At 32.6% G+C, this 13960-nt stretch overlaps 1 protein-coding gene across 2 annotated transcripts in view; it reads left to right on the forward strand.

Moving 5' to 3' along the window:
- The window catches only part of LOC117113501 (sprouty-related, EVH1 domain-containing protein 2-like), a 39312-nt gene that overhangs the window by 21930 nt on the left and 3422 nt on the right, over positions 1 to 13960 (forward strand). For both annotated transcript variants that reach the window (XM_033256854.1, XM_033256860.1), the window contains one exon: positions 13714 to 13781. In XM_033256854.1, coding sequence (XP_033112745.1) covers positions 13714 to 13781 — 68 coding nt within the window. The remainder of the gene's footprint in view (positions 1 to 13713; positions 13782 to 13960) is intronic.

The raw sequence follows: 13960 nt of genomic DNA on the forward strand, positions 1-13960 counted from the left end.
TTTTGTATAGTAATCAACATAAATATAATGAAGTAAATATAACTGGAGAATGTTTGTATGATTTAATTGCTTTAAATTATATATAATTAATGAATGAATAATTAATTAATTATTAATTAATGTGTGACTAATCAATAATAACAATAAAATATTTTTAACATTAAACCTATACATACCTCAAACTGCTCGAGTTATAATGTACCTAACATGAGAATTCGGATAAAGTAGCCTGTTTGCTTTGTGATGTGTATTTATTTTGTTGGAAAGGCGACTTACAGTATTACTGTAGATCCTCTTTAGTAGTTTACTCTTTCCATTTTTTGCTCATGAAACATGAGTGTAGGCTTACATTTAACTCTAATCAATGTTTCCAATCAACACATGTATAGTATACATGTCAAGACTTACTTTAATCAAATCATTAAAAATGAACATTCATTAAGCACTATATACAAAGACTAAAATTTTCATTCTGTTAATAAGTTCACTCATGAATATGAGTGAAATAATTTAAGACTAAATCAATAAGTCCTTAATTTGAAATCCTATTACATTAGTGGTTGTAGCTTTTCATATAAGATCAAGAAGAAAGATAATCTAATTAATGAAACCTTAGTGCTTAAAAATGCAGATTCCATACAACATGTCTTTTAGTAATAAGCGAATTGTTACTAAACCGCACAAACATAACAAGCCCTGTGCAAACATTACAAGCCCACGCAAACAAGTCCCCCACAAATATCACATCTCCCATTCCCAGATCTGCCCATGCTCAGAGAAGCATGTAAAATATTTTTAAAAATTGGTTATTTAAATTTGTCTCACCTAATGACCTTGGTCCCTGGCATTTTGTATTTCTTTAATTTTGTTTCTTTACTTCAAAAGAAAGTTGATGTTAAACCTCAGTCAGTTAGGGCCTATACCAAAGAATATAGAACTGCAAGAGGTCCTACTCTGAGGCTTTCGTTGGAATGTAATCTTATTTTTAAAAAATACTACCACAAAATAGTGGGCATCTTTCAAAAGGTGAGTTTGAAGCTATTCAAATTGTCTATCTCGTGGTACTACTAACGTTTCATTGTGTGCATACAAAATCTGGGCAGTTGGTCCTCTTTGCAATTCTGTGTTCTTTGGTGTACCCTGAAATGCTTAAACTCACTGTGTCTTGATTGTGTTTACATGCAATTCTAAATTAAATACTTGTTTAGCATCACTTTACACCCCCTAGTTTTGACCTTCATCTCAGTTTTTGGGGTTGTCCAACAAAAAATCAGTAAAGAAATTCTCAAGTTGTTAAAACATTGACTTCATAGGCTACACAGGCAGAACCATAAGAAATTAATGTCATAATGTGGTCTTGAAATTTCATTAATTTAGCCTTATGTACTGTACTGTATGTACTGTAACTTTCATTACTGCAGATTTGGAATGTTATGTAGATGTAAACTTCGAACAATTTTCTATCAAAACATTATAGGAAAGAATGATCTTTGTTTTTGTATAGATTATTTAAATAAACAGCCTTGAAAATCTCTTGGTTACTCTTTGAAAGCCTTGGTGAATATAGTGTAGTCTATTGATCCAGCAAACTGCCTTTGAAAGGATCGGTATCTGAGGTTATTGTGAATGCCGGATGTTAGTATTCCTCTTGGAGAGGACCTTATTTGTCTATCTCTTCTCATGCAGATCAAGTTTTTTCAGCTTCATTAATTCAACATAGTAAAACAGGGACAGATACAATAATACCTCAATTCCACTTAGTGTAATGTCAAGTCGGTTGATTTAGTCTTGGCTGATGAAAAATCTAGGCAAGATTTTTCTGTGCACTGATCGTTGTAGGTGTCTTGCCATCAAGTGGTGGTTCGGTAAGAATCACTGCTCCTATCAAACAGGCCTAGCTTCAACACAACCTCCTCATTCCACACCACCCTCCCTCCTCAAACACAACTTATCTGATCAGTAAAAAATACCTTTCATTTTAAAACCAATAAATTAAATTCAGAGTTTTTATAGGTGCTAGCACTCTTCCTTCCAATTTCACTACTTGTTCTGAAGCTTGAGTTAGATTTTGCCAATTTTAAAACAGGACTGGATATTTCTGACCAATACAATAATCTATGCAAGTTCAGGTGCCTAATGTCATCGATTTTGATAGAAAAATAACGGAGACATGTTGGTGGGAAAAAGTACTGCGAAGGATAATGACACCCACATCTGATAGGTTGTTAATATGAAAATTTCAATAACCGTTTGCTGCCGCTAACCAACAGCTAATTCCGATCGGCCTATGCTCATAGGGCTAACTGATCAGGTGTTGTCATACACACAAAATTTTAGGTTCTACAGTTAGTTCCTGCCATGGTTCCTGACAATAATTTGTGTGAACCAGATGATGCAATGAAGTGTGCTATGTGGTATTAAATAGTTGATAGAATGTGGTCAATGAGTTGGTTGCGAACTTGTTTGCGAATAATAATATACTCAAGCCATAGTGACTCACCTCAAAGAGGAAATATAGATTGATGTTGGATTGTGTAAGTAGGCGGCAGAGTATAATAAGTTAAGGAAAACGTTTCTACACAGCCACTGCTCTGGAAGAAACTATTTTGGCCTAGGTTTGAAGTTCACAAAATACTGTATCACATAAAAAAGGTTGCAATTAGCTGTAGTCTCTAAGTTCATATAAATTCAGACAAGAGAATATGAATATTTTTTGTGTGGGCAGAATGCAAAGGCAGAGAAATCCCAGTCTCTTCTTCCGACTTGGCATTTGAATGTGTCAGTAATTTAGATGGTTGGTCATAGGCTGTAGCTAGATGATTGATGTTTGAAGTAGATGCTTGCTTATCCTGTGTGATTTTTTTGCTGTGACAAGATCTTCAAACGATGACATGTTCTGAAAACAATGACATGTTCCTTTGGTGACTCAGCAAGCATTTTAAAGTCTAAATCAAATTTTCGGACAATAACAATAATAATCAGAAAACATGTCAGGGATTATTTGACAAGTCTAAAATTATTAAAACATTTTTAATGGCATGGATCTTTGTGACTGATTGTAAACTGTTTACTTTAAATGACATTCAGTACGCACAACCTACCAAGTAGAAGTAGAATTTAGACAACTGTGTCTTCTATCTATGGTGTTTTAATGTGTGATTGAAGTTATTAGACCAACAAGTTGTAACAATCAATACAATCAGCTTAAATATTTTGTATTTATTATTTATTTTAATTTATATCATGTGTTGAAGTTTTTTTACCTCACAATCTTATACACAACTACGTATTTCAGTCTCAGCACAACATTCACATTACATACAGGGCTTTATACACAAAGTGGTTGCTTATTTTAAATCTACATTACCTTCATGGTACTTGAATTTAGAATACAGAATACAGTATTAACTGTCTGTACAGTATTACCTGTATAGTGATGTAGTTGATTTCATAATTTATTCTCTCTTTATTAAAGTATAGGATAGTTTTAAGTCAGAATTGTAGTACTGTAACTGATACCATAGAGTATAATTGTATAGAATGGTTGAATTTTGAAAATTGAATAGATAACCAGAGAAATGTTACAGGATTTTGAAATATGATTGTGGAATAATGTAATCATGTGCAGTTGCACAATAAATGCAAAGTTATTTATCTCAGATTGTTTATTAAAGCTGATTGTTTCGAATGCTCTATAAGTTATAAGCCCTATATGCTTTCAAATAATATATTCATGGCATATTACATACTAGAGAAGTATTATATTTGGCAATGAATCAGCAAAGTAATAATTGGGTGATATTAATCTGTAAACAGGAAACAATCCCAGATAAAGGTGAAAACAAACATGGCTTTGATAGCAGTGCAGTGAAATGGTTCAAAGGTCGTGTTAAATAATGATACAAGATAATTTACTGTCCAAGTAACATGCGAAACATGGAAATTCTGTTTCCACTGGCAAATGTTATATTATACAACAAAAAATAAACATCAGAAATATACTTAAACCAGACCTACAGGGTATAACATCAGAAAATGAATTAAAACTATACTTAATTATTAGTAAATGCCAATGAGCAATGTATTTACACACGTTTAACTATCAAGTTGTACTTATGAATGGCATAATGATAACGTAGATATATAGTAGATATGAGTGTTCAATTTCAGATTTTCTTTTCTTCTGAATGTGTGGAAAAACTGGTTGATTTATTCATTGCTACAAAATTAGGTATTATAGGCCTAATACATACAGTGTACAATGAGATATGGACAGTAGTCTGTACATTTGCTTGAAAAACAGGGGTTTAGCCAGAAAAATGAAATGGGCCGTCCAAAATGGAAGCCAGTGGGTATGGCACTGAGTTAATGGGTGGGCCACGCCCATCTTTGGGAATACCGACCAAATATATTGGTATGACCTAATTAGGCCCAATTAGTCTAGGCCGAGCTGATTAGGACAAGCCGTCCAAGCCATCACGGTAAAAGTAGCTGTCCTAAATAATTGTAGGCCGTCCAAAAGACGGCCAGACGGCTCGCTGGCTAAGCCTATGCTTGAGAACCAACTGGAGTAGAAAATTTTCATGTTCCATATTTGTGTACATATTTTTTCTTTCTCTGTAGAGTGTAGTAAACAGCTCTAAAATTACATAAACCTTTTGATAATATTAATGATAATTTAAAAAATAAAAACAGCAATTTATTATGTCATATCTTGTAACTTTAACAAAAGACAAAACTTGTACATTGTCTATGTTTAAAGAAAATAGAATTAACAGGATGTGTTTTTAGACGATTATCAAAAGTTGGCCAAACTTTAAAATGTGTACACAAGTCACTGATGAAGTTATGGTCCCATGGTTTTGAAAATTGCATTACACTTTTTTTTTATAAGAACACATTTTATAAGAACATTGAGGCTTGAAAATGAATAAAATAAGAACGAATTAAGGCTGAGGTAAAATTTCATGTATATCATGGGAAGATAGCCTAGCTAAATTATAACCAGGATACTAATTACTCTTGCTTCATATGGTATTGCAAGCAACAATAGTCTGCACTCGCACGCAGTTTGGTTAGTTATTACAGCCTACCATAGTGGCCTCCTGCGTCTAACTAAGGATAGTGGGTATTACAGGCCAACATAGTTGCCCAAAGGCAGTGGGCATTATAGGCCACCATGGGTTCCCAAAGGCAAGTGTTCATTCCAACCACTCAATACTGTGGTTATATACAGTAGTGGTCAACTATAACACTCAATACAACCAACTTATGTATAAAAAGATACTACACATACGCTGCATGTTACCATTAAGGGTTTAGATTTGAAATGTTTTGAGCATATTACAACTGGCTATTGTTTTTCAATTTGTGTGTGTTGTTTAGTTGAAAGTGAGTAAAGCTATAATTTGTATTGGTTCACTGACCTCAGTTTGTTTGAGCCTTTATGCTTGACCTCTCCTTTGTTTTTTTTTCCTTAATTATGTTTCTCAGGTGAACTGTGTGCAAACATACTAGAATTATTCAATACAAAATAGAGAGGAAATTTAGTCAATAATGACTTAGAATGGCAGGAAGCAAATTATCAGAATTTAAGTCCTAGCCAGTGAAGCATGTTAATTACATTTATGAGGGAAAAACATTTTTAAATATTTGCCATAACATATTTCTAGAACAAAAAAAACTCTGTATTTTGATTTAATGTGATAATTAACTAATCTATGAGGACTTTTCTGGTTCTTCTCTCTCCCTCCAACAAAACATTCCATCTCTCACATTTGCACTACATTTTGTTTGATGGTGATGTTTCCTTTAAAGTTCTATTTCATTAAATTTTGTTGTATCAAATGATAATAAGTTTGATAAAAGTCAGCACTTTTCTCATTATGGAATGATTAAAAAGGGCAGTACAAGTATGATAGGAAACCTAAGGCTAATTTTTAATTAACTGCCATACGTATAACATATTAATGATATGTGTGTATTTGATGTATCATAATATAGGTCAAATTTGTAAGGGGATTATGTATTTTTTTTGGCAGATATATAATGTATATGAATTATAGGTGTACACACATTACATATCATGAAGCTATATATAGCATTTTACATACCACTAAAGCATGGTACATATATCATCTATTCATGTACATAACTGATCCCATTATTTAATAATTGTTATTTGCTTAGCATACATGTCCATGTATGAAAGTACTTAAACTGTCAACCAGCGTAATATTGTTCGGTTATAGGAAAAGATGTTTCCTTGAGGAGCAATGGAGATTTGTGTTAGGATGTTAAAACAGGAAATTCCAACCATACCACTGTCAGATGAGTTTGATGGAGAAGGTCTGGCAGTTGTGTCAGGCTAGTAACTTGATTGGCCTTCAGAGTTCAGTGTAGCTGTTGGAGAATGCCCCAGGCTTAACAGCATGCTGTGCAGAAGTAATTCCATTGCCATCTGTTAGGGGCCCTGTTCTAGGCTACTTGCAAGTTATTTAGAGCCAGTGAATTATATCCCATATCAACTGTTGAAATTGAATCCTTCCCAAGATGGCAACAGCTCAGTAGGATAGAGGAAGAAGAAACAGGGCAAAAATATCAAAACGCAAATTCACATTAAAGGTCCCGTAGGCTCCAGTGGTTTTGGTGACAAAGATTGAAAAAAAATTAAATCACAAAGAAATACTGCGATTAATTCTATGAGACAAGGAATGATAGTGAATATGGGTGTATTAAAATACTGTACAGTAGAACCTCGTTTTTATGTACATACGGTGTCATAAAAAAAAAAAAACCCAAATACTCAAAACAAACAGCCATTTTCAGGCCCACTGTAATGTAAAAATGGATTTGTTAGTTTCTGTCTGTTTAATATTTTAATACTGTAACAATAAAACAAACCATATGCAAAGTTTTATTTGAACGCTTTATTATGACATTGTAAATTGATGAATAAAAACACTAAACACATGGTTTTATTCGTAGACCTAGGCTACAGTTGTACACTAGGTCTATAACATGTATGTATTAGGTCAAAGTTCACCATAAATTTAACCGAACCTTAATTTTTTCGGATCCAGATTTACGTACGCCCTCCGGTCCCATACTGTATGTAAAATTGAGGTTCTACTGTACTTGCGTTAACATACTCAGAGAATTTTAGATGCCAACTGTGAAATGTAATAAGTTATTTTTACCTTTAATTAAGATATGAAAAGGATTAAAATGCTTGGAAACAAGTTGAGCCACCTTTTGTATGATCATCCAGTTTGATATTATAACTATCAGTTTTAATACATGATTTAATAGAGAAATTCCATTTTTAGAGAACAAAAAAAAAATAATTGAGTTTTTTGCTTCACATAAACAAGTTAAAAAAAAAAGTCATGCAAAAATTTTGGAGTAAAAATGATCACGATAAAATAAAAACAGCCGTATTTTGGGCACAATTTACCTACAAGAGGTGTTATTTTCACTGTGGTAGTATGCAGTGCCACCACGCAGTATTGCAATTTTACCTGCGCGCAGGCTTCGTAAATATATCGTAACCTGATATAAACAATAAGCAAGGCTACGCGAAGCGAACCTACGAAGCTACATTTTCAAATTCATCTTTTGTTATTTTTCCTAGATAATGGGAACAACTTCCTAATGAAATTAAACAATGTACATCCATTTCGGATTTTAAAGCCCAGCTCACAAAACACTTGATCTCAAAATATTAATAATAATAACTATTAATTATCTCTGTTTTTCATTTTGTTATAGTTAAATCAATTTATTTTTCAATTTACTTTCTGTATATATTTATTGTATTGTCATTGTATTTGTTTTTGATGATGGAGTAAGAGCAGTTTACTGTTTAGGCTTATGCCTATTACTTACTCCTGGCAAGAATATTGTATGTATACTTTATACTTTGCCGAATAAATATTATTATTATTATAAAAGCATGTTGTATATTTGTATGTGCAGAAAGACTGCTGTAGCTTACTGGAATAAACAATGTATTGCTTGATAATTTGTGAATGACAAGCATGAGTTTAGACCATTAATTTAAAGTATGGAGCTGTTTTTCAATAAGAAAAACATACACTTGACTTCATGGGAGTCTCCTCTTCCACTCGCTGTCCACGTCCGTTGGTTGTAAAATTACCGAATGTCACATGGAAAACCCATTGGAAAATAAAACTTAACCAGCATCATCAGACGTCAGAGTGCGCACCAATCAGAACACAGTAAAGTGTGCTAAAGTTTAACCTCATGGCAAATGTTGAAAAGCTGTGAGCGACAGTGAGTAAAAAACGAAGGCATCTTGTACAGGGACATGTTCCCTTTTTTGCCTACCAGACTCATTACTTTTTGAGTGAAATAAAATTATGAAATTGACCAAACCCACATGGTAAGATACTTGTAGTATTGAAATGCATGCCATCGTGTTGGGATTCAATATTTCAACATTATGTCATCATCAGGAATGAAAAATGGTAAGTTTAACCAAGTAAACATTGCCAGGAAAAAATAGCAGGCTCATTTTCCCAATCATAAAAGTCTGTGTGAATACGTGTTGTAAAATCTTTCTTGAGCATGTGCTATTGTGCATTTTCATAGAGTATGATTAGACTGGCATACATGCACAAAATCATACATCAGTGAATTTAACCACAAGCTCTATCAAACTGACTAGATATTTACTTAAATCCAAGCTCAGCAGTAGGATTTGACCAAGGTAAAATTACTCTTCATCTTGTTTAAAATTAATCCAAAGCCAACATGGCTTAAGATGCACAATTTTCATCTATTTTAATGGCATTTTTGCGCAAGTTACTGGAGGCGGTAGATTGTAATTTGTTGTCTGTTTAATCAAGAGAAGGTGCCAAAATTATGCAATTATTAACCTGATATAATTGAGCCTTGTCTGCAAAGGAAGCTTGGCTCTCATAAAGGTCTCATTCAATGGAAAAGGTGATTTTATTACTGTAGTTATTCTCAAATTTGATACAGTAGTACATAAATGAAACTTTACCAAACTGCTCTTGATCTGTCCCTTTAAGTCAAGATACCATACAAAATAAGATTCAGCAGTTGCTTATTACATATTTGATTCCTGCATGCTGTGGTACAGGATGTATTGACAATTTAATTACTTGTGTCAGCAGTTTGTATACAATAGCCATAGAAACACATGACAAAAAAATTACAGGGACGCACAAATGTATTATGCTATTTATATACTTGTCTGATATCAAAATTTCATACGATAGAAGAACTGTGTGTTATGGATTTGTGATAATGTTCTCTAATGTAAGGATAGTATAGGTATTCCTTTTCAAAAATGATTCCCATTTTATTACTAAACAGCTGTTTCCTTACTTTTAGTTAATTCCTAATTTTTAATTTAAATGACTTCCATTTTTACACATTACTAGGCTTTTTGCCACATAATTACAGTAGGGGATCTATTGGAATAATTTTAAAGTTGAGTAATTAAGTGATTATATCAATAAGATGATAACTGTTCTAATATTTTGATATTTTGCTACCTCAGCATTGTAACCATTAATAAATGAAAGATAAATATGCTCATTACAAATGTATAAAATTGTTGGATTGCTATTCTTATTAGATTAAAGTTATTAATATTCAGATACTGTGTCATTAGGTTCACATTTAATAAATCAGGGTCTTGTTTTATGTCCTTTGTAGTGCTGTTATCTCAGTTATAAAATATTAAATAAATGTTGTCTCTTGTAGAATATCGTGCATTTAATATTTCTACTATGTAAACTGTCTATATTTTGCCCTGATGGCAAACTATTTAAAAAAAATAATAGAACTATGTAAATATTTGATATTTTTTCAGTTTTAGAAGCTGGGAGTTTCCTTAGCTAGCAAATATACAAATCTTTAGCTTCTGGATTTTGTCCATGTTTTATCTACTGTAGTGTATTGATATGACAAAAATGTCATGTACATGGGCCTATGCTAGGTACACTTCACTAATGCCCAATTCACATGAGATATATTGTTGAATACGGGACACGTGCCAGGGAAGCGTCCCCTGCTACATTGCGTCAGTATGAAAGCACATCCATGTGAAATTAGCAGCACTTGTCCCGTGTAGCATCCATTTAAGAAAACCAGACTTTGCGGAAGCCTGTAATACTCTTGAGATGCTTAGTAGGCTCTGTGCCTGTAATTCTTAGTGTCTGCCTAGCTATCTCTGTCCAAAATTTATTCAAATATCCATAATGTAATATTAATTGTTCATTACGATTTTTTTTTATTAATGTAGTCTCTCCTATGCTTTGCATGTTCATGTATGTCAAATAGTGATAGCCCTAGGAGGCAAATAAGCAATTTTCCCCCTCAACTAAACAAAATCAACATTATACCAAATTTTGGCAAGATTTGAATCCACTTGTGTGAAGACAATTATAATTAGTAAGAATATTTGTAAACACATTCCATTAAAATTAAATTATACTACTAGGCCATTCTTGCCTTTCTTCAATTTTGGTGTTCATATACTCATCTGCTGGCATGTTTGTAGATAACTCAGCCAAGTAATGCTCAAATATCAGCTCTTTTTTTTCCTCATCGTTTCAAATATCATGGGGTCAATAGAAATCGCGCAACTTCCAGTTTTCCATTATTTATAGTGTGGGATCAGCAATTATACGATGGACACACAATACGGCATAAGCTTGACTGAATTTTCATGCTTTACAGTACATTAGATATTGAATGGTCTTTTGAACACAGCTAATGTAGTTAAAATTTCATGTTTACATTACAATACTAAAACTATTTTTGAGCTTTTTATTGTTTCAGTAAGTTTGTACTTTTTCACCATATTACAGTAGATTAAATCAATTTATTTTTTATGTACAGTTAGTAGTGTTAATTATATTGTGCAACCATGTGGTGGGTGATGTTAATTTTAGTATACATTCTAAAATGCTTATTTATATTGTGCAACTTTGTTGTGGGTGGTGTTTAGTATACATTCTAAAATGCAAAAACAACTTAGTTGGAAGCCATCTTCTTTCTTCCATGGTTTTCCACTGAAACATGCATTATTATGGAAATGTCTAAATGCTTATCTCAAAATTATATCAATCATCATTGAAAACTTATGGAAATTATCTGGCAGTCTTATTTGTCAGTAGGGTCATGAACTTACTACTTTGTTGGGAAATAAACATTGTACTTGTTTCCTAATGGCAACCAGTGATGTGATTGAGACTGACTGATACTCTGTTATTGCTTCAGTATGTTATCATCAGACCAAATACACACATATTCATGCTTTTTATAAACAGCCCTGAATTGCAGAATTGCTATGGAAAAATGGAATCACCACATAAAGGCAGGGGTGTAGTTATGGTGGTTTGAGGTGGGCGGGACCACCCAGCCTTGAAGTTTCCACCCAGTCTAAAGCTATTAAATATCATAGCCCTCCACCCACCTTTATGAACCCCCTTGCCCATGCTTAAAATCCACCCTTAAAACGTCAACTACCACTCTTAGTTTTCTACAGCTACAATCCTGTACAGGGGCTAAATTCTTACATCCCACTGGGAAGAGAGTTACACCAGATTTCTTCTATTACCTTTGATAGTGTACCAAACCTATAATGATATTCTGCCATGATTCTCATTTTTACTAATTAAACTATATTATTATTATAGAGGGAATGTTAATAAATTATATATTTGATGAATTAAAATATTGTAGCCTATGATTCCCAATTTGACATTGTCATTTTTTTTCTTTTTTTTTGCATATTAGTATATATAAAGTACAGCTTTTTTATATAAGAACCAGTGAATTTTTGTCATGGTGCCATTTTTGGTATTTAAATGGTAATTACAGATATAGTATCTCACTAATGTACCTGTACAGTATGGTACCTATTGGTTCAGTTAATCAGAAAACTAATGATTAGGAGGGAAACAAGCAGACAACAAATTTGCAATATAGTGAGTGTGTCATCTGTTCTCAGGAAGGCAAGAACATCCCAGGTTTAAACAGGAAAGAAACAGCAAGTAGGGACCAGCTCAAAAATTCTTAAAGAATTCACTATGCAGATGAAGGGATAGCTTGTACTGTATAGAGAAAGGAAATGGATATCAAATGGCTAACATTTGTCACTAATTTTACCATGTGCTTAATTAATATCTTGTCCTGTAGAGTATTATCTACTTCTTTATTTATGATTGTATATCTTGGTAGTAAATATTAATGCTTAAGTTATGGTGACCTAAATTGTTAGCATTACAGTGTAAGGTATTTTTAAATGTTAAATTTGAGCTTAACTTATAAAATTTATTTTACGTAGCCAAATATTACATGACTAAATATAGAAATAAATACTTTTAAAATACTACCATTTTAAGTAATTCAACACATTCCTTCATCAATCAATCATAAATATGGCGCCCTCAATTTATACAAATATGTTTGAGTGGTAATACATAATATGAATAGTTTAAACACTTGTTTGTTGACCTAATTTTAAGAAAAAAATTGTCTGAACATTAGGTCCCAAAAGTCTTCAGTTGGTAGTCCTTGAGTATTATTGTTATTATAGTAAATATCACAGATGTTTTTGAATTCAAGTGTTTTTTAAAATACTATGAATCATAGTAAGGGGAAAAATGGTATACTGGTATGTTTGAAGTTCTAGTGTTTTTGGATGTGATCAATAAAAGGTCATAGTTAAGGAAGTGTGGGCACTGACATGTACTGTATTTAATAAAAACAGTAATGATGATAATCGTAAAAATAATTCTTGGTTTATAAAGCCTTATGTTAAATAATCTCAAGGTCGTTAATTAGTGTTATAAAGCTCGATTCTGCATACTGTAGATCACTTACCTATAGCATAATCATCAATAATCATCAGATACCTATTTGTTGAATTACTTAAAATCTAACATCTGTTCATCTATTGAATATAAATGTTCTTTTTTTAAAGAGTCTTGCATGTCAATCTTGCTTTATATCTATTTTGTTTTGATACCAACATGATCATTACCCACTTCATCTCTCTCCCTCCATCTACAAACATCCCAACACCACAATTCTCTTTTATTGAAAGGTATTGAAGGGCAATATAGCAAATACCTTCAACATGGAATATTCAATCTGTGATATGTTTATTTTACCAATTCTACCCACTAAAGATATTTTAACAATAGTTTCATGGTAGAATGCACTCATAATAGATAAAAATTCACACCCTGATTGCATATTGAACACAGAATTGGGTCAAGCAGTGAGACCTGCCAATTGCATCCAATGGTAACTACTGTACAATAGGCCACTGCCTAAGTACATACTGTGCTCCAAACAGACAAAAGGCATTCATTTAAATGTTGCTACAAATATACCATTACGTAAAATTCATAGATAAAAATACGCTTTTAAACAAGTGCAAAGTAACCTGTTTACGGAACCGTGTTGTCATCATTTATTCATAAGCCCATATCTCTGAAGCCTGCCCTCACTCTCAATTATATTTTGCTTACCCTATTTATTCAAATATTTATATTTATTAAAATTTCTTTTCTTGTACAAAGGAGCTGTTTAACGAAGCATCTCTTCCTATGTACATACACATGCATGTTAATAATTACTAATTATTAATTTGACATCGTAATTATATAAAATTTTATTAGCATTTCATGTATATATTTTTTGCAGGTTCTTCAACAGAGTCGTCAACAAATCAGGTGACAGATAATGAACTTGGTGATGATGATGTGTTTGTCGTAAGTTAAATTGTTTTTATTATTTTTCGTAGCCTTAAACCCTTGATGATCGAATAATAAAATGCAACCCTTACACTGCCCGTGTATGACAGCTGCTAGCAGAAAAATACATTTTTGCTATATCCGGAACGGTTTAAAATAAAATTTTTGAATGTTAAAAAATGGTGGTTGCGCCAAAA

The sequence above is a fragment of the Anneissia japonica genome, unplaced genomic scaffold (assembly GCF_011630105.1).
Source record: "Anneissia japonica isolate Jap-2015-1 unplaced genomic scaffold, ASM1163010v1 scaffold287877_len585272_cov192, whole genome shotgun sequence".
NCBI lineage: Eukaryota > Metazoa > Echinodermata > Crinoidea > Comatulida > Comatulidae > Anneissia > Anneissia japonica.